General features: G+C 44.8%; 4 protein-coding genes across 6 annotated transcripts; 2 read left to right on the top strand and 2 right to left on the bottom strand.

Moving 5' to 3' along the window:
• The first annotated feature begins 839 nt into the window (after positions 1 to 839).
• On the top strand, positions 840 to 4,085 carry LOC120660624 (dihydrolipoyllysine-residue acetyltransferase component 4 of pyruvate dehydrogenase complex, chloroplastic-like). Of its 2 annotated transcripts, XM_039939220.1 has the most exons (6): positions 840 to 2,217; positions 2,321 to 2,512; positions 2,626 to 2,713; positions 2,793 to 2,863; positions 2,969 to 3,052; positions 3,830 to 4,085. In XM_039939220.1, the coding sequence occupies exons 1-6, from the start codon at positions 1,393 to 1,395 to the stop codon at positions 3,932 to 3,934; spliced, it is 1,365 nt and encodes a 454-aa protein (XP_039795154.1). In that variant the 5' UTR covers positions 840 to 1,392; the 3' UTR covers positions 3,935 to 4,085. The 2 variants fall into 2 exon arrangements, with proteins under 2 accessions (XP_039795154.1, XP_039795155.1); XM_039939221.1 differs by lacking the exon at positions 2,321 to 2,512.
• Positions 4,086 to 4,276: 191 nt separating this feature from the next.
• LOC120660625 (heavy metal-associated isoprenylated plant protein 25-like) lies at positions 4,277 to 5,300 on the bottom strand. Its single transcript, XM_039939223.1, has 3 exons — positions 5,097 to 5,300; positions 4,923 to 5,004; positions 4,277 to 4,848 (listed from the first exon to the last, which is right to left on the bottom strand). Exons 1-3 carry the CDS (start codon positions 5,106 to 5,108, stop codon positions 4,673 to 4,675), a joined length of 270 nt encoding a protein of 89 aa, XP_039795157.1. The 5' UTR covers positions 5,109 to 5,300; the 3' UTR covers positions 4,277 to 4,672.
• A 512-nt stretch (positions 5,301 to 5,812) lies between these two features.
• On the bottom strand, positions 5,813 to 14,525 carry LOC120660623 (DNA mismatch repair protein MSH6-like). 2 transcript variants are annotated; one of them, XM_039939219.1, is made up of 21 exons: positions 13,285 to 14,525; positions 13,104 to 13,200; positions 12,803 to 12,905; positions 12,663 to 12,716; positions 12,508 to 12,582; positions 12,318 to 12,386; positions 12,159 to 12,242; positions 11,768 to 11,965; positions 11,136 to 11,641; positions 10,929 to 11,058; positions 10,040 to 10,131; positions 9,669 to 9,850; positions 9,273 to 9,475; positions 9,083 to 9,184; positions 8,303 to 8,465; positions 7,420 to 7,709; positions 7,203 to 7,340; positions 7,039 to 7,118; positions 6,828 to 6,924; positions 6,609 to 6,738; positions 5,813 to 6,479 (listed from the first exon to the last, which is right to left on the bottom strand). In XM_039939219.1, the coding sequence occupies exons 1-21, from the start codon at positions 14,165 to 14,167 to the stop codon at positions 6,235 to 6,237; spliced, it is 3,921 nt and encodes a 1,306-aa protein (XP_039795153.1). In that variant the 5' UTR covers positions 14,168 to 14,525; the 3' UTR covers positions 5,813 to 6,234. The 2 variants fall into 2 exon arrangements, with proteins under 2 accessions (XP_039795153.1, XP_039795152.1); XM_039939218.1 differs by having other exon boundaries at positions 11,768 to 11,991; positions 12,071 to 12,242; positions 13,285 to 14,431.
• A 2,033-nt stretch (positions 14,526 to 16,558) lies between these two features.
• On the top strand, positions 16,559 to 21,641 carry LOC120660620. The gene is made up of 6 exons (XM_039939216.1): positions 16,559 to 16,718; positions 18,285 to 18,403; positions 18,477 to 18,560; positions 18,685 to 18,812; positions 19,139 to 19,218; positions 19,618 to 21,641. The coding sequence occupies exons 1-6, from the start codon at positions 16,574 to 16,576 to the stop codon at positions 20,625 to 20,627; spliced, it is 1,566 nt and encodes a 521-aa protein (XP_039795150.1). The 5' UTR covers positions 16,559 to 16,573; the 3' UTR covers positions 20,628 to 21,641.
• The last annotated feature ends 2 nt before the right edge of the window (positions 21,642 to 21,643 follow it).

Raw genomic sequence — 21,643 nt, 5'->3', positions numbered from 1 at the left:
AGGGAGCAGAGAAGGAGATGGCCCTGGGCGTCCGCCGCCGCGCCGGTGGCCGGAGAGAGGGGCGTAGGTGGCCGGTCGCGGGAGAGAGAGGCAGAGGGGTAGGGGGAGCTCGGGGAGGGAAGAAAGAGAGAAACATAGGGAAATAAAGAGCTGGAGGATGACACGTGGACCCCAGCTGTGGTAGTTGGTATAGAGAAGGGATATAGAGAATGGATGAGTGCAGTGAAACTGAAAATAGAGTAAAGAATCTTAGAGCCTGCTTGGTTGAGGTCCAATATGTGCCGTTTCAAGCTATTGTCATGGTAAAAGTTTGGCGCTCACTTGGTTCAAAACCAAAATAAGTTGGCGGGCCGAAGTCTTTTGCCAAAGCGACAGTATTCCGATGCCCACATTTTGGCTGTTCCGGCCAGACTCCCTGCTCCATCATGAACATCGGCAATTGATTTTGACATAAAACCAATCAGTGGCTAAAATATTGGCTAACACATTTTGGCACCAAATCAATGTGCTGTCCATAAATTTTTGCCCAAGTTTTGGCAAAAAAATTTGGCATGCCAATATTTTGGCCTGCCCTCATTTTGGCAAATTAAACTTTGGAGCTGAACCAAGCAGGCTCCTAATGACTAGAATGAAATATTCTATTTAGAGGATGAATTTAGAGTAGCGCTAGGGCAGTGCCTTACTGCTCCGAGATATACAGCAGGGCCATCGACGGCCTTCGCCGCGAATTGTCGATCGAACGGTCCAGACAAGATTTGGATCGCGATCGCGCTGACGCCAGAGATGCAGGCGTCACGGAGCATCACCGAACTAGCACCCAGGTCCCACATGGGCATATTTTTTGAACGCCTCTCATCTGGGTACAGCTGTAGCATCTGTTCATACACGCACGCACGCACCACCCTACACACGCACACCACACTCACACCACACGTGTACAAGCAGACCTACAACTACACACAGATATGAAGACCGCGTCCTTCTGGGAATCACCGGAAACCTCCAAGGCTCCGTAGGCAACGGGCGCGTTGCACTCCCTTTGTGGCACCACGCGTGAGAGGCAAACGCTTGGAATCCATCCAAACGGAGACTATACAACAGGGAACTACTGTTCCGGTGGGAAAATCACGAGTTCGAGCGCGCTCGAACCGTGACCGGCGGCCTCCACACCCGGAGGTCTCGCCACCCGAGCTACGGCTCGGTCCCGGTCCCACATGGGCACATGACAGTGGGTTCCGCCTTCAACTAACGCTCCGGTTCGTCTCCCCACCTCGCGCCGCCGCCGCCGCGCGGGTCGCCGGATTCCGCCGCCCCCTCGTTCTCCTCGCCCCTTCCGAGTCCTGACTCCCGAGAGTTAGTTCATTTCTTCGGGGGACGAATCCCCCGCGGGTCATGGCGTCACTGGCTTCCCCCTCCTTCTCCATCCACACCGTCCCGGGGCGGGCGCGCCTTGCTGCTGCCGCGGGGGCGCCACCGCGGCGGCGGAGATTGGCTGTGGTGCGGGCGAAGGTGCGGGAGATATTCATGCCGGCGCTGAGCTCAACGATGACGGAGGGGAAGATTGTCTCCTGGACCGCCGCCGAGGGGGACCGCGTCGCCAAGGGCGACCCCGTGGTGGTCGTCGAGTCAGACAAGGCCGACATGGACGTGGAGACGTTCCACGACGGAATCGTCGCAGCCGTCCTCGTCCCGGCCGGCGGGACCGCGCCCGTGGGCGCCCCCATCGCCCTCCTCGCCGAGTCCGAGGAGGAGGTCGCGCTGGCGCGGGCGCGCGCACAGTCCCTCTCCCAGGGACAGAGCCAGGAACAGCCCTCTCCCCATGCCACCGCAGCCGCCGCCACCCCGGCACCACCTCCTCCAGCGACAAAAGGCGTTGCGACGCCTTATGCCAAGAAGCTCGCGAAGCAGCACAGGGTGGACATCGCCGGGGTTGTCGGCACGGGGCCACACGGGCGCGTCACGGCGGCTAACGTTCAGGCAGCTGCTGGCATCAAACCGAAGCCAAAGGTCACTCCACCTCCACCCCCTGCCGCCGTTCGCCCTGCACCTCCGATGGCCTCGGGTGCAGTGCTGCCACCACTGCCCGGTGGCAGGGTGGTGCCGTTCACAACAATGCAGGCGGCGGTGAGCAGGAACATGGTGGAGAGCTTGTCAGTGCCAACGTTCCGGGTTGGCTACTCCATGATCACTGATAAGCTCGATGCACTTTATGAAAAGGTACCATTTCTATTGATCTCGTGCACAGTGTTGAATGTCACCTTGAGATGCTGCTCAATTGTTCATGTGTTTAGTGATTGTCGGATTGAAATGGGTGTGGTAGGTTAAGTCGAAGGGGGTTACAAAGACAGTGCTGCTGGTGAAGGCAGCAGCCATGGCCCTAACCCAGCACCCTGTTGTAAATGCTAGCTGCAGAGATGGAAAGAGCTTCAGCTACAACACTAATGTGAACATTGGAGTGGCTGTTGCACTTGAGGGTGGTCTTCTTACGCCTGTCCTGGATGATGCTGATAAGGTTCATGGTTATTGAAATTGCTGTGTTGTCTGTTAAGTGATGTAGGTTTGTAGCATGCGAGTACATCTATATTTTTATTGAATAAGTGAATAGCTCCAACAATTACATGGCAGTTGGATATATATCTGCTTGCACAAAAGTGGAGAGTTCTGCTCAAGAAGGCACGCACCAAGCAGCTACAACCAAATGAATATAACTCAGGTATCGATTGTTTTGAGTGCTGTGCTAATGTTTGCTGTTCCTGATAACTTTGCTTACCTAAAGAACTGATGATGTATAGGGACATTTACACTGTCCAATTTGGGTATGTTTGGGGTGGATAGATTTGATGCAATCCTTCCAGCTGGTCAGGTACGGTTTTCTCCCTGCTGCCCACGTAGTTAATATGAAATGCTGATGGAATTGTATTTATGAAATGTAATAATAAGATTGATTATATGTAATGGCTCGGTGCAGGGAGCTATCATGGCTGTTGGAGCATCAAAACCTACTGTGGTGGCTGATAAGGATAGTTTTTTCAGTATCAAGAGTGAAATGCTGGTTAGTTTGTTGTCCTATCTATATAATTTGTATGCGAAGAAGCTCTGGTTGTTGACTTTTGTTTAGTCTGCTGTCCTATATATGCAATTGTGAAGATCAATATGTGTGTGTGTGCCCTAGCGCATATAATTGAAGTGTGTTTCATTGTATCTACCATAGCTAACCTACAGTAAAGTGTCATTACATTTGTTTTGGCAATAGCATAGCAAGATACCTAGCTAAAATCCCATACCAAAATTTGTGTGATCAATGTTATTGATTCTTAGGACATGCAAGTGAAAGCTATTTCACAGTATCTTTTTTACGTGATGGTTCATAATATGAACTTAGTGTGATAAGGAGCTGCACAACTGCGCCTGAATGTTGCCTTAAAAAAGAAGAAAAAAAAGAAAACTGCATCTCAATGTAAGAGGCATAGAGTGCTGACTAACTGCAGCTTCAGGTAGTATTATGTGATGAGTATTACAATGCTCAGCATTCTTATTCATTACTAATGAATTTTTTTGGCTGTCATAAATACATGCTGACTCTTGATTCCTTAATATACACACTAATAACCTCCCATAATGTGCTATAAAATTTTATTTTGATAACAAGAACTACTACTACTTAAGACCTATAAACATTCATCCACATTGACACACCATCATAATCATATTCACAAAACAACAAAAAGCTTTTTGAACCAAGAGTGCGGAAATGTTCTATAGTAGCAACCAATTTGTCTTGCAGAGATGCTACTCATGAATTTAACCTAGTTAATCCTTGCATTTCCAGGTGAATGTTACTGCTGATCACAGAATTATCTACGGTGCTGATTTGGCAGCATTCCTGCAGACGTTTGCAAAGATTGTTGAGGATCCTGCAAGCCTCACATTGTAAAGATAGTTCCATATGATGGTTCTATGATTTCTTTGATTCCTAATTGGGAGACATTGCCAATAAATAATAATGCTATATAGAGTTTGTAAAGGGATTAACAGAAGAATAATGAGCCACTTCTTAATTTTGCTCCCACAGAGAACTTTATAAACTATACACTTCCAAATCATGGACCTGCCTGTTTTCAGTTTGGGTCTACTTTTTTCTTGGATGCGGATCCCGATTCAAGAAATAATGAATAGTATGCATACTACAGAGCGCTAAAAAAATTCTCTAAATGAAGTGCAAGACGGCTTCTGTTGTCACACTATCCTGGCTTGGACCATACTGATTGGCAAGAAATTGGATAAAGCATATCTTTATTGTTTCCAGCAAAGGTTAAAGAAAATGCTGACGGGGAAGAGCATAGCCTCTCTGGTAAGAGTCTTACATATGGTCTGTAAACTCCTGATTTATGGTGGAGTTTTAGTGTGGTCATCGACAACCATTCTGGAAATAGTGCTGGTATGGCAACTTTAAGTTGTGACTGAAATGAAATACTGAAATTTTCTGGCTACGTCATCAAGCCTTACAGAACAAAATGATGCATAGTACACACATCTTCTGGTGCTGCGAGAAGGTCTCGCTCCAAAGGTTTCAAGCTCAGCTGCACTCTACCGGAACTGAAGTCACGAGTAGTATGATGAGCACCAATCAATGGTGGCGCTGGTGCGGGTAAGAGACGGCGCCCTGTTTCTTTCAGGGCATGTGGCCGGGGCCGCCGTCCTGGGCGGCCGGCGCGGCCTCGCTGACGTCGAGGATCTCGACGCGGCGGTTGGTCCGCTTCCTGATCTTGATGGCCACGTCCTGCGGGCTGAAGGCGCCGCACACCATCACCCGGCCGTGCTTCTTGTCGATCAGGTGGCTCTCCAGCTCTGCACAGAACGTTTTCATGTCGGGGAAGGGACTCCTCATCAGGCTGAAAATTCCAGAGAGATTGCGTGTCTACCTCGGATCTGGAGGAGCGCCCTTCGGATCCTCTGGTAGCACCCGTTGCAGTCGATGCTCATCCTCAGGGTCATGCAGTAGTACTGCAAAGTCACAGCAGACACGTCATCGCCTTCCAGGTTTCAAAAAATGCTCTGCTCGAACTGAAAGCCACAGAAATGGCGGCGGCACTTACCCTGTAGTCCATGGAGCAGGAGGAGGAGCTCTTCTTAGCCCGGCGCACAGCGGGTTCGACCTGACAGGAGAGGTGCAGAGTGTGAGAGGCTCCAGTGAGAGCGAGGGCTGTGTGTCAATGGCAGTTAAAAGCAGGGGATTAGCGTGAGAGGCGTGGCTTGATTCTTGCTTCTTGTGCTTTGTTTTGCTTTGAACTTGAGGGCTGAGCCTCTTTATGGTCGAGTCACCTGCTCGGTTCATTCCAATCCCGTGTGGGCTCGACCGGTGAGCGTTCTGGGAATCAGATTCTGGGGCAGCGCAGGCTGGCTTCCATGCGGTGTCCTTTTCGCTTCCACAGCTTTTGTTCCGGCTGCCTGGTCTTTGCCTCTTTGGCACGTTGATTTGGACGCAGGACCGATCGGTATGGATGGATGCTCGTATGCTTTCAGATTTTTGTATACTCAGATTCACCTGGCCTTAAAGATATTCTTGGAACAGTATGATATCCGGTTTAGTTTTTTTTTTTTTTGCGAAGTCCGACTATGGGCATTCCTTTTACAAGATTTCTGCAAGTCCAAGTGCTCATAACAGATCAAAGGGGACGTTTGGATCGAGGGTGTCTTGTTGGAAAGTTTGGATTCTGGATCAAATTTCAACCAAGTACAGAACTTCCAACAAAATGCACGGCATCCGAACACCGCCCGAATGACCCAAAAAAGTCCAGAAAGGACAGGCATGGAAGTAGCTAAGCCTAAATTGGCTTGCAAGCGCAGTTCCTGATTTCCGTTTCCCTATACACCTTCCATGGAACCATCTCTTAAAATCTCGGAAGTTTTTACGCAGCTCAGTTTAAAATTTGAGCCATCTACCCTCTGATCATACAGTGGCCTAACACATCACAATCCAGTACGGGTGACCATCCTTGGGCTTCTATCACAGAGCAAAGAAAATTGTTGGAAGGGATAGTAAAGCTACGTGGACGACGTTGAATCGTCTCCATCTATGGTACATGTCCCAATTCTTTACACGGGCTTGAGCCATGACGATTCCACAATGAGCTGTACTACAGCGCTCTCAACATGACAGCGATCCAAAACAAAGCCACCAAGGTAGCAAAATGCGTCAATCTCCACTAAGCGAACAGGTCATGCAACAATTTTTTAACCTTCCACAGCCAGCACCTTGGCAAGCTTCTGCGCTTCATGGAGCATTCTTATACTCGCTGCCTGATCACCAGGATGAGGCCATGCCTTCACAATGCGTAACACATCCCTGATGGCAGAAAACTCATCTTCGTGCTGTGAACTGGCATGCTTATCTTTGGTAACACAGCATCGCTTCCCGTAGTTGGCCTCAAAGTCAATTGACTTCTCGTTTGCCCTTAGAAGCACCGAAGCAGGTATTCCTGAGTATCAGGGGTGAAGACAACATGAGCATCGTAGTATATGCTAACATAGTAAGGCCTTGGGAAAAGGAGCATTTCAATTTTGAGCAAAATACATGCTGAGAATGAACATATTAGCTTGAAAATAACCTGCCAATCGAGCAACATTTACACCGTAGCTTTTGGGGCATGCACCAGCTGTTAATCTATAAAGGAAAGTCACTTCTTCCAGACCTCCTTCACCCTTGCCTACCTCGCATGCCATATGACACAGCGATACCTGTGATGTGCAATATTCATATATGCATGTTACAACATTGGATAAGGTTGGATCCAAAAAGAACAAAAAGAAAAGGTATGTATTGTTACCTTGGTATCCTTGTGTTCCACTGCTAACCTATGGTAGTGTGTAGAAAACAAGCCTAGACACTGCACCTGATGGACTAGATAATCCAGAACAGAGGCCCTGTTTTAGTAAGAGCAAGTCAGTGAGCATTACAGATAACTGAGACTCCACGAGAATAAACAGGTATAAGGAGTACTCAAACAAATCAATGTTATGATCTGTAATTCAACTTACGCGATAGCTTGTCCATCAGAAGTTGATGTACCCCGCCCAAGCTCATCTAAAGCCACAAAAGAGTTCTTGGTAGCTGATGACTGAAGCAAAATTTTAAAAAATGGTGAGAAAACACACAATTTTAAAAATAATACACATCATCATATCTCGAAGGAAGAACTTACAAGCACCGAGGCAGTTTCCATGAGCTCCACCAAGAATGTACTTTGGCCGGCCATAATATGATCCCTTGCTCCCATTCGAACAAAGATTCGGTCAACAAGAGAAAGTTCAAGGTTTTCTGCAGGAACATCTGCTCCAATCTGGGAAACAACAAGAAGTCAGTCCTCCTGAACAAGCAATGATGACACCTGACAGAATGAGAGATAAAGACAGTATTACCTGAGCCAATATAATGGTAAGACAAACTTGGCGCAAAAGAGTTGATTTACCACCCATATTTGGACCAGTAAGAACAATAAAGCTGGAATTCCCTGGCCCACCTATCTTAACATCATTGGGTACAAAAGAACCCTTGCCCAAGGAATCACTTCGTAGAATGGGATGTCCAAGATTTCTGGCATGGAAAGTAGGAGTATCATCTGAGCCATTTGATTCTTTGATAGTTGGACAGCAACTTGGTCCCTCAAAATAATTACTTGCAATAGCAAGACTTATTAAAACATCAAGCTCTGCATGATAAAATCAAACGCAGCATTTAGAGTAGAAAATCTACCAACACAAAGTCTGTCATATGTATTTATGCATCTTTATTAGAAATAAACTAGCATGATAACAATTCTTTACTAATCATGCATCACCTGACAAACTGTGTAATACTTAGTCATTAACCAACATGCTTGTTTGCTCTTGTCAATCAAGATTCCATGTAGTAGATCATGCAAACACACGCTTTTCCGAAGAAGGAAAGACAATATATACTTGGCAGGTAATCAGTTGGTCTATGCAAAAATAGTAACCTGTTTTCAATAAATCCCTCAACTTAAATGGTCTAACAACCTTGCAGCTAGATATTCAGTAAAAAAATACAGTACCAAACATTCTCAGTATTTTTTAATAATATCGTAGCTTCTTTGATGAAATGATAAACAGCTCTCCTGTGCGTTCGAGGGGGAAAAAATCATAGCAACCCGGAGTACAGTACATGATAGAGGAGCAACTAGGAGGGAATATCATAGAACAATAGGAATATTGGTAACCTTAGGTAAACTAAAACTATAGACTATAGTGCAAGAAAAGAAAATAATGTCGCATGAAGTGTTACCAGCAACAACAGAAACCAGTTGCCTCCACTCGCTGTGATGCTCCACAAATAGCTGAATCAGATTCTGAAGAATGCCTTTCAATTTTGATTCTTTCTCTGCCTCAGCTTTTGAAAGTTCTGATATTAGTTCTTTCAGTTCTGGCGTCCAGTACCTATAGGAACCCTGGATGGAACATTTAAATGTTCAGGTAAAGTGAAAAAATGTGCAGTAATTTAATGAAAGAGAGGGAACAAATGAATCCAGCAATAGATGATGAACAGTCACTGAGAATCTGAGTCAATTAAAATGAGCTTGTTTTAAGGCTCTTCTCTAGTCAGCATTACTAAAGGGATTTCCCAGATAAGTTGCCAGAAACATAAATATCAGAACCAACTCCAAGCAAATTATTCAAAGTCCAACTAAAGCCGAAAATTGATACAGGACTTGAGGACTAAACTTTGAGGCATGACCATGATGTTTACCCTAGTTTACGCATAATGGCACAACAAAGTTGCAAAAACTTTGAATATGACCATGATGTTTACCCTAGTTTACGCACAATGACACAATAAAGTTGCAACTAAACATTTCGTGTTTACCCTTTAAGTTTATCAGAAAGCGTTGACTAAAGACTCTGAAAAATGTCCAATTGACTGCAGTATTAGTGCAAGGTACACATATTTGTAAAACCAGGATTGGATATATATTACATAAACCAAGCATGTGCAACAGTAGGAACTCACACATATACTTATGCACTTATTTACATTTAAATACAAGAGAGGTAAAAACATTATTACTTTTTTTGTAGACTGCAACTGATAATTCCCTGGAACAGAACCTCCCAAGCTCTCAGGCACTTCAATTAGGTACATATCTTTTCCAACATTAACATAGGTAACCTGAAGCCATTGTTTATTAATTATTAGTGATTGGCAAAGATACTATTAAATGATGCAAAGCTTGAAAAGAAGCAAGGTGCAGCACTACCGATGCACATCTCAAAAGTTTCCGTTGCTCCTTCAGGTATTCTTTTAGACTGGATTCAATTTCCTGTATTGCATTGCAAGTGGCATCATATTCAGGATCACAACCTTGAAGAGGAATGATCCGACCGTTGCGATCTGCTTCTGACCAATCAAATGCATCTCTGAATCGGTCCAAAATATATGATACATTCGGTAGCCCTTTGCCTGTAAAAAGTTGTCGCTTGCAAGGGTTACCTAATGCTTCAAATGCCATTATATTAAAATAATGGAACCAAAATAGGAAAATAAAAAAAGAAGACAAAAGGAGGAACTTATGGGTGTATCAAGAAAAGTAATGAGAAGATGCATTTAGAAATGGTCATTTGTTGTAGAGTATTGAAGAAAGCTATTATTCTACCTGGTGAGAGCAAATCATTTAGTTGAGAATCCACAGAATCTTCTGTGCATATCAATGTACTAATCAAAGAACATGCATGGAACATCTGCTCGCAACCACGAAGAGCTGCAGTAAACTGTTGAAGCAGTCTCTTTGATGCATCTTCATAAAGAACAATTGATGAACTTCTTTTGTTTCCGTCACTGCAGAGGAAGTTTAGCATGAGCCATTCAGGTTAGAAAGAGCCAAAAGATTTGAAAGATCCCAAAGTAGAAAAGCAACAGAGTATTCTGAAGGTAAACACAGAAACGGTTGGCAGCAACCAAAAGGCGCGACAATCCAGTTTGTTGCATCGTATATCTATTTATATACCACATAATATACTGAATTACCATCTAGAGAAAAGACGTGCAAGCAAGCGTTCCATGTCAGGGAGCCTACACAAATCCTTACGAAACTGGGCAGCATAGTTGTTACCAACTCCCTGAAAAGAAGAAAATTCGAGCGATGATGCAAAATCATAGGAAACATGATAATAAAGCTATATGTTGCAGTACAGTACAAACAGATGTACGATCAGCATAACACAGTACGTGTTAAACATCAGTTTGAAATCTCTGGAGTTTTCCTTTGACCATTCTTAATCTATGGCACAGTTCAATATATAGGAATCTGCACAAGTTCTCACTATAAATACATGTAAAACAGTACAATGAGGAATCTCCTCGGCCCTCTCTCATCAATGACTAAGGTGAATCATGTCGTGTAGTCCCAGGTAGTTCTTTAAGAAACAAAGTGAACTGATAAGCAAATCTACGCAGATGGAAAATAAGCTTTTCATACCCTGTTTTTAGTTAGATTCAAACAGCAACAAAGAAGTTCAAAATAAAAATGGCATACTGAAAATATGAAATAATGTCATTTTCTAAAAATTCTCAGAAATTCTCAGAAAAAATTGCAGAACATATAGAAGCTGATTAGCAGTTATGACTATACTGAGAGAATAATTAAGTGCATTTATTCACTTCCAAAGAAGTAATAGTGCTCATTCTAAAGCAGAATCATTTATATACAAAAAAAAGAAATAATAGTAACTGCATAGAGATGTTTCCCGAAGTTCACATGACATAATTTTCCCATTGCGAACAGCAAAAACAAAACAAAGATAATTCAGTGTTTATGATGCTCTTTTTATCCTAATTTTTTTGGATTAATGAATACTACCCTACTAGGCAAGATGGCACCAATAATTTTAGGAATATAGTTTTATAAAACAGAAACCTTGAAAGTAGCAATAGCTCTTTGACGTTGTAGTATTGCTCTGCAATCATACAATGGCCTTGCAATCCAACGTTTAAGCAGCCTCTTTCCAAAACCAGTAACACAATGGTTCAATTGTGCATACAGGGTCCTGAAGGATACGTATTAGTACTTAACGCACCAGAATCTGGTTATTATAGAAAACAAAATGTTTGAAGCAGGCATTACCCTGACACGCCACCAGTTCTGATATTTTCTAAAAGTTCCAGATTTTCGAGCGCTGCTGAATCAAGTATCATATGCTTTCGGATATTGTTGATGATCCCCGAGCATGCAAGGGGCTCAAACTCAGCACACGGAACTATTTTCTCATCCAGAAGGGTTTGTCTTAAATAAAATAAGGAACCTCCTAGAGCAGAAAGCGCATATGTTTTATCACCTGCTCCAATTAATTCGCTTAATAAGTTAGGCAGAGACTCCAGACTGTCTTGTACATTGTCGACATTGTTTTGTTTATCTGCTGAGCTGTAGTACTTCTTTATCTCATTAATAGTCTTTTCTGCATCCCAGAATTCCGTGGATGGAAGCAACTCATTTATTAAAGGTTCTCTTGTGTTGTTCTTTAATGCCTTCTCAGTTTCTGGACTCAGCATTTTACCAGGCTTGATGATTTCCACAGGCCTCATTTCAGACAAAATTGAACATAATCCATGGCGCTCTGGGTCGTCTTGGAACTGTAAAAACAAACAGATACAAGAGTAAGCGGCTACACAGTTCAAATTTGCCTCTTGAGAAATTTGCCTAGATTGATAATAATTTTCTACAGTTCAATGCAAATGGATGATCTTGTAAACACCAACCTGTCCTACAATAAATTTGCTTGTCGAAACATCAACTATGCAAACACCAATGATACAAGTGTATTGACTCTTGTTTGAACTTTGTTGGAGACTTTCAGTCACAGACAGGAGATATGATGGATCTGGGTTTGCCAATAGGTGCTCTCCTTCTGTCAGTGTCCCTTTTGTGACCATTGCACATATTTCACGCCTGACAACCTTCCGAGAGTAAAGCATGCCAAATACTGCGATGTTACTCACATCTATGTTTTGAATTATAGAATAAAACAAAGGAACGAAACATTGCTAAAGTTTGCAACCTACATTTAGCAGAAAACTTTGGTATATCACATTTGGAAGTTGCCTCAACACAAGAGATGACTTTGACTGACACCACGGAATCGAAGCATACCTTGTCCTTTATACCCATTGCCTTACGCCGAAGTTCAAATTGCTCAGGTGTTTCAGTTTGCTCCACAACCAGAACTCGATAGCCCTGTGTAGTGGTTGCTATTACTAAAATGCAGTTATGTCAAATTAAATTAGAAACATAACATAACCAAGTTCTGACCTTCTTAGCTAATTTCTCTAAATTCACTGATAAATTCTTCTCTGGGAATCCACAGTGAGGTTGTTCACCCTAAGATAACATGATTGATGACAAATAAACAATAGGTTTTGGGTAATAGGAAAAAAGGCGAGCTGTATTGCTGAGTAATAGCATAAGATCAGTAAGCATAAACATAAGGAGATGTTCTTGCCTTCATGTACTGAAGATCAAGGTCCTTTGCCCCAACATGTGCATCCATCTCAAATAGTTCATAGAATTTGCCCATCTATTCAAATTCATATTATAATCACTAAGTGATAGGCTTCATTTAAGTGCTCAATAATCAGTGAAAAAATATATATGTACCTTGAAGAACAGAACCTTATCCATGTGTTGTGATTTAAATTCCCACCATTGTCTCTATTTATCATTACCAAGAATATCAGTTAGCATTCATACAGGTAGTGCCACAAAAAATGAGGTGCATTATTAACATGAATTTATACCTGTCCTCCTGTCAAACTCTTCAAGAACTGGGAAGGCAATAAAAGTGTTCTTGGATCGTAGCCTGGGCTTCCAGGGCGTCTTCCTTTTGCATCTTTGCGCCCTCTACAGTTGAAAATTTTGTTACAGCTAAGAAAATTGATAGCCCTTTTTATGCGAGGAAATTGAAGCTGCTTCTTTGGATGAAACAGAAATAAGACAAGGCAATAAAGTTTCTACTCGATGCATTTCAAAAATATATATAAATAACACATTAGTATAACAATGTGAAACAAATACATCTGGCAATCGAAAAGCACTCACTCTCCAAGGAATTTGAACTTTTCCACATCGCGCTGTCCAAAGCGCTCAGCTGCCTCCCCAGTAAGAGCAGTGTTAGCATTCCCTGTAGCTTGCTCCTCTGTAACAATAGCAACCAAAATCACAAAGAGAACAGCCAAACTCAAACTCATCAACAGTTTAGAGTTGAGATTCCACTACTTACTCCGGCCACAGCTCAGCGGCACTTCTGGGTCAACTTTTCCAGTGGTATTAACTGTTTCAAAGCTGAACTTCTTAGCACAATCCAATGAAGCCACATCCACCTTTTTCATCTTCGAAATTGTTGACCCCGATGCTGATGTCAAGCCAGAGCCCAATGTCGATGGCGTTGAACCTGACACCGGCAAGGAGTGCCTCGTCTTCCCCTTCCGTGACCTCACCGCAACAACCTCCTCCTCGTCCTCCAGTTCCACCTCCTCCGAATCATCATCCGCTACAGTATCCCTCTTCCAGTCCTCGTCCTCAGTGGAATCCCTTCCACCATCCTCCGCCAGACCCGGCGATTTCGCCACCGCGGTATCCGACATCCGCCGGAGACGCCGCAGCTTCCTTGCCGGCAGCGGGGTGGACTCCTCACCCGTGGCAGCCCACTCGAACCGCTCCTTCCCGAGGTCGACCTGCTCCTCCTCGCCGTCGTCGTACTTGACCCGGTGCTTGCGGGAGCCCGCGTCGTAGGCATCCACCCTCCCCTCGTACCACGCGTCGTCCAGCGGCCAGTACACCCGCAGCCGCCTACCCACCACCTCCGCAGCCGCAGCCGCAGCGACCGGGGCAGCAGCATCCCGATCCTTTTTATCCCTCTTCGCCCTCTTCTCATCCTGCGCCGCCGCCGGCGGCGGCTGCTTGGGAGGGGAAAGGGAGGCCGCGGCGAGCGTGGACCTCCGCGCTGCACTGGGATTCAGCGGCGACGGCGAGGGCTTGGACGCGCCTTTGTTCGGCGTGGACGGGGAGGGTGAGGGTGTGGACGAGGAGGAGAAGAAGGCGGTGATCTGGCTCTGCTTCCGCACGAGCGGCGAGCGGCCGTTGCTGGCTCGGCGCGACGCCATTGCGGAGGGTGGGGCGACTACTCCCCTCCTCCGAGGGTTTAGGGTTTTGGCGTTTTGCGGGGGGGATTGCTCGCGGCAGGGGATTACTAGTAGGAGTGGGAGGGAAGGGAAGGAGGGCCCGGCGGGTGGGAGGGGGAAATGGCGCGGAGAAGTGGCGGGAAACGGAGGCGGGGGAGGATGGGGAGGGATGATGGGAGATTGGGAGGGAAGGAGCGGGGTGACACGTCAGCGGCCACCGGAGTCGCGGCGCGGCGAGTGCGGCGGCGGAGCGTGGGGGTTGAGGAGCTCCGTGCGGGGGGTGGTCACGGGACGCTTACAGGTGGGTCCCGTTCGTCTTGGTCAGGGTTCTATTTCTGTAGAATTCATGAAGACTGAGTGAGGTCGTGTTAAAATCGATGCTACACCTTTCAAAAAAAGATGTGATGCTACACCTTTCGAAAGAAGATGCAAAATGCAATACTACATCTCCGTGATAGAGTTGTGTGTTAGAAAATATACATAACTATTTTTAGTTTAGCATGTGTGTGTATATATGGTACATTGGGTATTCAGCATCTTCTTTCGAAAGGTGTAACATTATACTAGCGTTCCCATCCACCTGCGCTCTACTCAACGTGTAGCCCGGTAGCCCCCACCCTCCCTTGGGTCGTGCCTCTTCGCTCCGCACTCTCTCTCTCTCTCCTGATTTTCACCGCCCTCCTCTAGCGGTTTTCTTCTACGTCGCCCTTAGCTCACGAGCATATCGGTGGTTTCCGTTCCCTACAGCACTCCCTCCTCTCGTTCCCGACGCCGCACCTCCTTCTGATGTCACTCTCCTCCGACGACGCTCCTCCTCTCGATGTCGTTCCTCGAGACCGTCCTCCCGTCATCGTGGCCCTAAGGAGATCCTCTTCTGACCCACCAACCAGATCCTCCTTCAGCCTACCTTCGGTTCATGGATGAATCAATGGCACGGCGTGGATATGGTTCTCCCCGCTCAAAGCCTTTTGTATGTATTATTGCCAAATGTTTGATATTGCAACAGCACATTCTTGAGACTTTTGATGAATAATACAATTGTGGTTTGTTACGGTGGATAGAAATACAAGTGAAGCGGATCTGTGCACTAGAACAACATTATTGGAATCTCAATGGTGATCAAGAAATGTTGGTTATACAGGTATTCTTTTGAGATTGAGATTCTTAGGTGCTCAGATTGGTGAATAGAGCTGATAAGAAGAGATTATCAGTTACAGACCACAGGTATGTTCACACTTCTCTCTTTATGATCTTTTTTTGCTCTCCTATGTTCTGTTACGAAATGTCTATCGTCCGCATGATCAACCTACATATAAGTAAAGCAGTTTGTTTGTAAAAACAATAACTTAATGGTGACGAATGTTCAAAACAGCATAAAAAAGTCTAAATTGAAAAAAATAAAGCAAACTAAATTTCATCTGATGGGTAGACGAAATTTAAAATTTTTGTCAACCTGGTGGATGAAAATTGAGATTTCGTTCGGGTAGACGAAATATATTTTCGTCTACCCATTAGATGAAATTTGTATATTTCGTCCTTTTGGAAGACAAACTAGCAAATTTTGTCTGCTCAGCGGACGAAATCTCAATTTTGTCTATTGGACACACGATCGTGACCTATTTTTGAAATTTATCAGATCTGGTGTATTATTTCGTAATTATTGTAAAAAATTGTATTAAAAATAAAAAATTTGTTGGTTGAGCGCCACCAAACAAGTTTTTTTTCAAGTAAACACCAAACAAGTTTTGGAGCTGGAACGTTCACGAGCGAAAACAGCTGGGAGCGAGAAGTGATCAAGTGAAGCGAACCCAGTCTGGCTGATGCGCGCCGGCAGGCTGCGCGGCGAGCGCGACGGTCGCCGGTTCCGGAGAGGCCGGCGTTGACACGCCCAAGACCAGTTCTTGCAATCCCTTCGGTGCCATCCGACGGCCGGCGTGCGCCGCTCCAGCTCATAGGGCATCGTGGCCGTCCGCCTCCGCCTCCGCCTCCGGGCTCCAGCTCGCTCCTCGCCACCCTCCGGAAAAAGAGGGGTGGGGAGCTCCAGCTACTCGAACCGAAAAGGCTCCTACTAGAACGCTGCGTGGAACCCACTCGTCAGCGACACGCCTGCGGCCACGCGCCTGGGTTCCTCTCCCACCCGGTGCTGGTTGCATGCACCTACTAGTAGCCTACTCGCACACACAAGAAGGCTCGAATCCTCCACTCGCCGTCTCTCCGTCTCCTCCTCCGTGGCCGTCCGCAACCGCGCTGCCAATGAGAGCCTAGGCGAGGAGGGCCGCTGCTAGGGTTGGTGTTTCGCTGGGTGGGCCTCGAGGCAGCGGGGCCGGCGCCGGCGCCGGCTGATCGATCGGCTGGTCGGCCGGCGCGTGGGTGGGTGGGTGGGGGGTGATGGGGGATGTGATGGCGGAGGCGGACCTCGCGGACCCGAACCCAGACGTTCAGGACCTGTTCCAGCACTACGACCTCCTCTACTTCCGGGGCGGCTCGCCGACGCCGTCTTCGTCGTTAAGTGGGGCTCCTTGCCATCCAGCAGGTTGGGGCTTTCCCGTTCTTGGTTACCTCCTATCGGCGGCTGCTCCTTGGGTGCTTGGTTCCCATGTTAGGCGCTGGCTTTGCACAGCCTGTTCTTTTGCTGTAGGGGGGGGGGGTATTTTTCGAGGAATTTCGGGGTTCTTGGAGTAATCTTCTGGCCTGGGGAAATTTGGGCGCGTTTGGGTGTTCTGCTTTCCCTATGATGTGCCTCGCAATTTCTTTGATTTTGGTAGTAGTTCGCCAGTGGCAGAAGGTGACTCCATCATGTACCCTTTTTTCTCACATTTTCGGGGGGGCAAATTTGTTGGGGTTTTATTCTTGTTTATTTTTCTTCCTTTCGTTTTCCGGAAACATGGTTTCTTTGATCATGGAGCTTCAAAATGGGTAATATTCGCTATATCTCTTATTTTCTTTTAGCATTGGTTCTCAGATTTGCATAGAAAGGACCCGTTTTTTCTGCTCGTACTGGCTTTTTCTGTGCTATATATGCCTATACGCCTATACTGTGCTCCCTTCAATCATGGAGATTTTCATTTTCCTTTCCTATTCGGTAGTTGAATCTTTACTGTAGTATTAGAATATGGAGTGTACTGGTAATTATAATAAGGATTATGACGTTAATAATGCATTGTTAGCTCTGAGGATATCATGCAAAAATGTTGGGAAAGGGGAAAACTTCATTCTTTTTTTTTTTGTGTGTCCCCGAGGCTCAGGCTTCTATCTTACCGGATACAGATGACATGCTATAGTTGCATATGAATTTTTGAGACTTATGCGAAAAAAAATAAGGGAAGCAAATCATGTCACTGGTTTATTTTTCTTTGGTATTTCACAACTGCCGGGTTAAACTGGTATATATATAGTCCCTCCAGTCAGGATTGGTTGACGTTTATTGTAGCAAAATATAACTAATAGTAAGTGCAGACCAATTTGATTGTCTGAAACATCAACTAATTTGGACTCGATGTAATCAGTGACCCTATTCATCTGCTAACTGTTTGTAGTCTGGTTTGGTGGTTTGTATGCCACTGCCTTTTGGATATCTTAAATGGATGGGGAAGCATCATGAAATTGAATGGGTAGTTGAAGCTTTGTTATGTCAAGTTATTATATATCATCAAACACCAAAATAGGAACTTTGGTGGTGCTTTCAATGGTTGCCATACTAATGACTCAATCTGATGGTTGTATAATGAACAAGTAGTAGTAAATATGGGCCCAGAAAAGATCATACTTGCAAGTTTATATCCTTATATTAGCATCCCCTAATTTATTGTTTTAGATGACAGCATCCTTCGGATGAATGATCTTCATTTAGTTTTCAATTATGGATCTTGTAATAACACTGATTGGGTTGTCTATACATAGTTCTTTTGGATCTTGCACCTTTGCTAAACCGAGAAATACCATAACACTCTCCGAGCCGGTTCTGAAGTATCTCTCATGTACTGACCGGAAGAATGCATTGCTGCATGAAATGATTCATGCGGTCATATATGTTAAGTTTCACAGAAAGGACAGGTAACTTCTCTTGTCCTTAACTAAGAGCTGTGTCCTTAAATTGCAGTTAACTCTGCTCTGCATGCCTGCTACTTAAACTTTCTGTTAAATCATGTCAGCTGCCATGGCCCTCTTTTTCGTGCTTGGATGGATGCTATTAACTCTTGCTCCATAAAGGATCACCAAGTTAGTATTTCCTGTCTGAAAACCTATAAGCCATTATACCATGTTATTGATTTCTCCTTGTCTTGTTCTTCAGAGACCAGATGGTGGGTACAATATCACCACCCGCCATGATTTCCATCCAGAAAAGCCGCACAGCTTCAAGGGTATCTTGTGGAAGGTACTTCTGAAATTTGTCCATTATGTAGTCTGTCTTTTTTTTTGTTTGTTTCAAATTTCCTTTTTGGCACTGTTATGTGTTATCATAACCTGGCATGATCAATTAGACAATTACTACTTTCCAGTGCAAATCTTGTGGAGATACACTTCTTAGGGCTACAAACCAGGGTCCTCCATCTGATGCCTGCTGCATTGAGAATGTTAACAGCGGTGGCGGCGCATCCTGTGGGAACATGCTTTGTCACTGGCACAAGTAAGACTGTTAACTATAACAAACAAAACATTATGGTATTTGGATAGAGTAGCTCTTGTACCAGACACAGTAAAATTTGGAGATCAGACCATTTGAGTCTTGTTAAAAAGTTCATTCTATGCAATCACTAGTGAATAATTGACTGATGCCTTCAAAACTGGACATTGAGTTTGTTCTCAAAAGTCACCCTTAGCTGATCACGGGATGTACATTCCCCTGCCCTGCAATTTGGAAGAGACTCAGTTACTACCATTAGTGTACTTCCAAATAATATTAACTTGCAGCAAATGTTTCCAGCTGTGTTATTGATTGTGTTTTTTCTGCAGCCACAAGAATGACTGCTGTGGCACATACGAAAAAACAGAGTTGGAATCAGATGCACTATCTCAAAAGAGAGTTCCAGGAGGTATATGTCTAACTTCTCAATATGTAATATGTATTTATTTGGAAAAGCTGGTCTATGCAATAGGGATTATGAAAGCCAAACGTGGCTCCTGCACTTCATGCTTGTCCAAATATTGTAATACTTAATACTTGCAAAATCAGCTAGGTGCATAATTGTTTTCATTCTTGATGCAACAAAAAATTTTGTGCTGTGATAAAATTTTCTTCATTTTCCCCAAGCAAACCATAACAAAACCTTTGAGATGTTACTGAAATTTTTGTGTTGTGATAAAATTTATTGTTTAATATTGTCTTGTTCTGTGAACTGTGGTTATCCTGCTGTTACTGGACAGAGGCATTTGCTCCATATCATTCTAGTGAGGTCATGTTACCATATCAACTCACACCATATACTCTCCAGGTGCTCAGTTACTTCTGACTTACCCGTTGGAAATGTCCAAGTCAAAAGGAGCCATTCGAGAATCCAGTTCATCTGCACTGCAGGGCACTACTAAAGCTACAAAACCGAATGCTGAAGAAAATAATATCCCTCTAGTGAGTGGTAGCAAAGCTAAATCTCAGGGGAGTAGCTCGTCCAAGAAGGCAAGCAAGAGACGCAGGACAGAAGTAGTTCTAGAAACAAGTGTTCTTCTTGCTGAATCTCCAAGAAAATCAAAGGGGAAGCAAGATTTGGTTGCAGCAGAGGACAACATTTTATCTCTAGTCAGTTGCAGCACTCCAAAATCAACAAGAAGTAGCAAGAAGGTAGTCAAGGCAGACATGCAGCATAACCCTGAGGATGTTCAGAAATCCAGTGGTCTGCCTGCTTCTCTCGAAGGAAAACCAAATCAGAAGAAAGTTGGCAAGCGGCATAAGCCTGATGATGACCAGAAACCTACTGGTCTACCTTCTACACCCCTAGGAACACCAAAACTGAAACACACATTGATCAAAATAGAAAAGGACAAGCTTTCTGCAGCAGAGGACTGCAATGATGCAAAATCACCAGGAAGATCCTTAAGGAAAACAGGAGAGCAGCATGAGCCCCAGATCGCTCAGAAAGCCTGTTCTCAGCCAGCTTACCCTCAGAAAGCACTGAAGCAAGACTTCGTTGCGCTGGAGAAGAGAGAACCTTCCCCTGCAACTGGCTGCAGCGATGAGAAGTTACTGGATAGGAGCTCTTCAAGGAAGGCACAAAGGCAGCATGAGCCTGAAGACATTAGGAAAACTACTATTGTGTCAGCTGCCTCAAAGAAAGCAGGAGAGCAGCATGAGCCCCAGATCTCTCAGAAAGCCTGTTCTCAGCCAGCTTGCCCTCAGAAGAGACTGAAGCAAGACTTGGTTGCACTGGAGAAGAATGAACCTTCCCCTGCAATGGGCTGCAGCAATGAGAAGTTACGGGGCAAGAGCTCCTCAAAGAAGGCACACTGACAGCATCAGCCTGTAGACATTAGGAAAACCACTGTTCTGACAGCTGCCCCAGGATGTAAAGCAAAGGCATCAGGCGTTGTTGCATCGGAGAAGCAGAGAAAGGGAAAATGCAAAAGGAAGCCTGTGAGGGAAAAGGAGTATGCTGTGATGAGTGCGTGGCTGGACTACTATGAATCAGACAGGTCAAGCTTATCAATCGAGCCCCTTGTAAACAAAAGAACAGAGCGAAGAAAAAGAGAAACAGCAAGAATTCTGACATATTCACGATCAAAGAAGACTAACCCTGCACCATTGATCAGCTCTAGGACAGACGCACCAGTCAGTAGCCACAGAATCAAGATGTTGCCTCCTAAAGACGAATCAATGCAACAGTCCCGACTACCACCTCCATGCTCTGACACTGGTGTTCTTACTACTGCTAACCAGACCTCGGTAGTGGTGACACAAGCCACTGGAGATCATTGCAAGCCATCTGCTGCTCCATGCCTGGGTATCGTTCCACTTCAGCCAACAGACCCACCCTATTTAACATCTTCAGATCAAAGCACCGCCCCTGAAATTATAGCTATTTCCGATGATGACTGATTGTGATGCTCCTTTTCGGTGATGTTATCTTAGCTTATTTTGGATGGTTGCTGGGCTCAATGGTAGCAACCCTGCCACAGGCAATGCAGTCATATGGATGAGCAACAATCTCACTGGATGTGGGTGTTGGAAGCGACATAGATCTGGTTAGTTCTTTATTACTATAGAGTAGTTCTGATGATCCCAGGACTACAACTCACGAGTCACGAATCATCCTAGCGTAAATTGCTGGGACAGAGTCACGTATCTGCAACATGTAACGTTGAACTGTTTCGTGAACATGACGCCAGAGTGCGAGTACTACAGCATAAATGCCTTCGCCTAAATGTTTCATCGAGTGTGCGTGATTTTTTTTTTGTTCTTATTTGATTGTGCCACTTGAAGTGCTGTAACAGTGTATAGAGTATGTAAACGAGTTCAACTTCCTCAGC

The sequence above is a fragment of the Panicum virgatum genome, chromosome 2N (genome assembly GCF_016808335.1).
Source record: "Panicum virgatum strain AP13 chromosome 2N, P.virgatum_v5, whole genome shotgun sequence".
Taxonomy (NCBI): Eukaryota; Viridiplantae; Streptophyta; class Magnoliopsida; order Poales; family Poaceae; genus Panicum; species Panicum virgatum.
Note: the sequence above shows the minus strand (reverse complement) of the source record. Positions and strands in the feature narration are given on the sequence as shown.

What these genes read in the sequence shown, in the direction of transcription:
- LOC120660624 (XM_039939220.1), top strand. Translation starts at nt 1,393, where the DNA reads ATGGCGTCACTGGCTTCCCCCTCCTTCTCCATCCACACCGTCCCGGGG. An exon ending in TCCTGGATGATGCTGATAAG is followed by an intron (nt 2,513 to 2,625) that starts GTTCATGGTTAT and finishes ATTACATGGCAG; the next exon opens with TTGGATATATATCTGCTTGC. An exon ending in ACCAAATGAATATAACTCAG is followed by an intron (nt 2,714 to 2,792) that starts GTATCGATTGTT and finishes GATGATGTATAG; the next exon opens with GGACATTTACACTGTCCAAT.
- LOC120660625 (XM_039939223.1), bottom strand. An exon ending in GGCGCTCCTCCAGATCCGAG is followed by an intron (nt 4,849 to 4,922) that starts GTAGACACGCAA and finishes CGTTCTGTGCAG; the next exon opens with AGCTGGAGAGCCACCTGATC.
- LOC120660623 (XM_039939218.1), bottom strand. Translation starts at nt 14,167, where the DNA reads ATGGCGTCGCGCCGAGCCAGCAACGGCCGCTCGCCGCTCGTGCGGAAG. An exon ending in AGAGTTTGACAGGAGGACAG is followed by an intron (nt 12,717 to 12,802) that starts GTATAAATTCAT and finishes AATGATAAATAG; the next exon opens with AGACAATGGTGGGAATTTAA. An exon ending in GCAAATTTATTGTAGGACAG is followed by an intron (nt 11,642 to 11,767) that starts GTTGGTGTTTAC and finishes TTGTTTTTACAG; the next exon opens with TTCCAAGACGACCCAGAGCG.
- LOC120660620 (XM_039939216.1), top strand. Translation starts at nt 16,574, where the DNA reads ATGGGGGATGTGATGGCGGAGGCGGACCTCGCGGACCCGAACCCAGAC. An exon ending in ATGCTTTGTCACTGGCACAA is followed by an intron (nt 18,813 to 19,138) that starts GTAAGACTGTTA and finishes TTTTTTCTGCAG; the next exon opens with CCACAAGAATGACTGCTGTG. An exon ending in TCAAAAGAGAGTTCCAGGAG is followed by an intron (nt 19,219 to 19,617) that starts GTATATGTCTAA and finishes TATACTCTCCAG; the next exon opens with GTGCTCAGTTACTTCTGACT.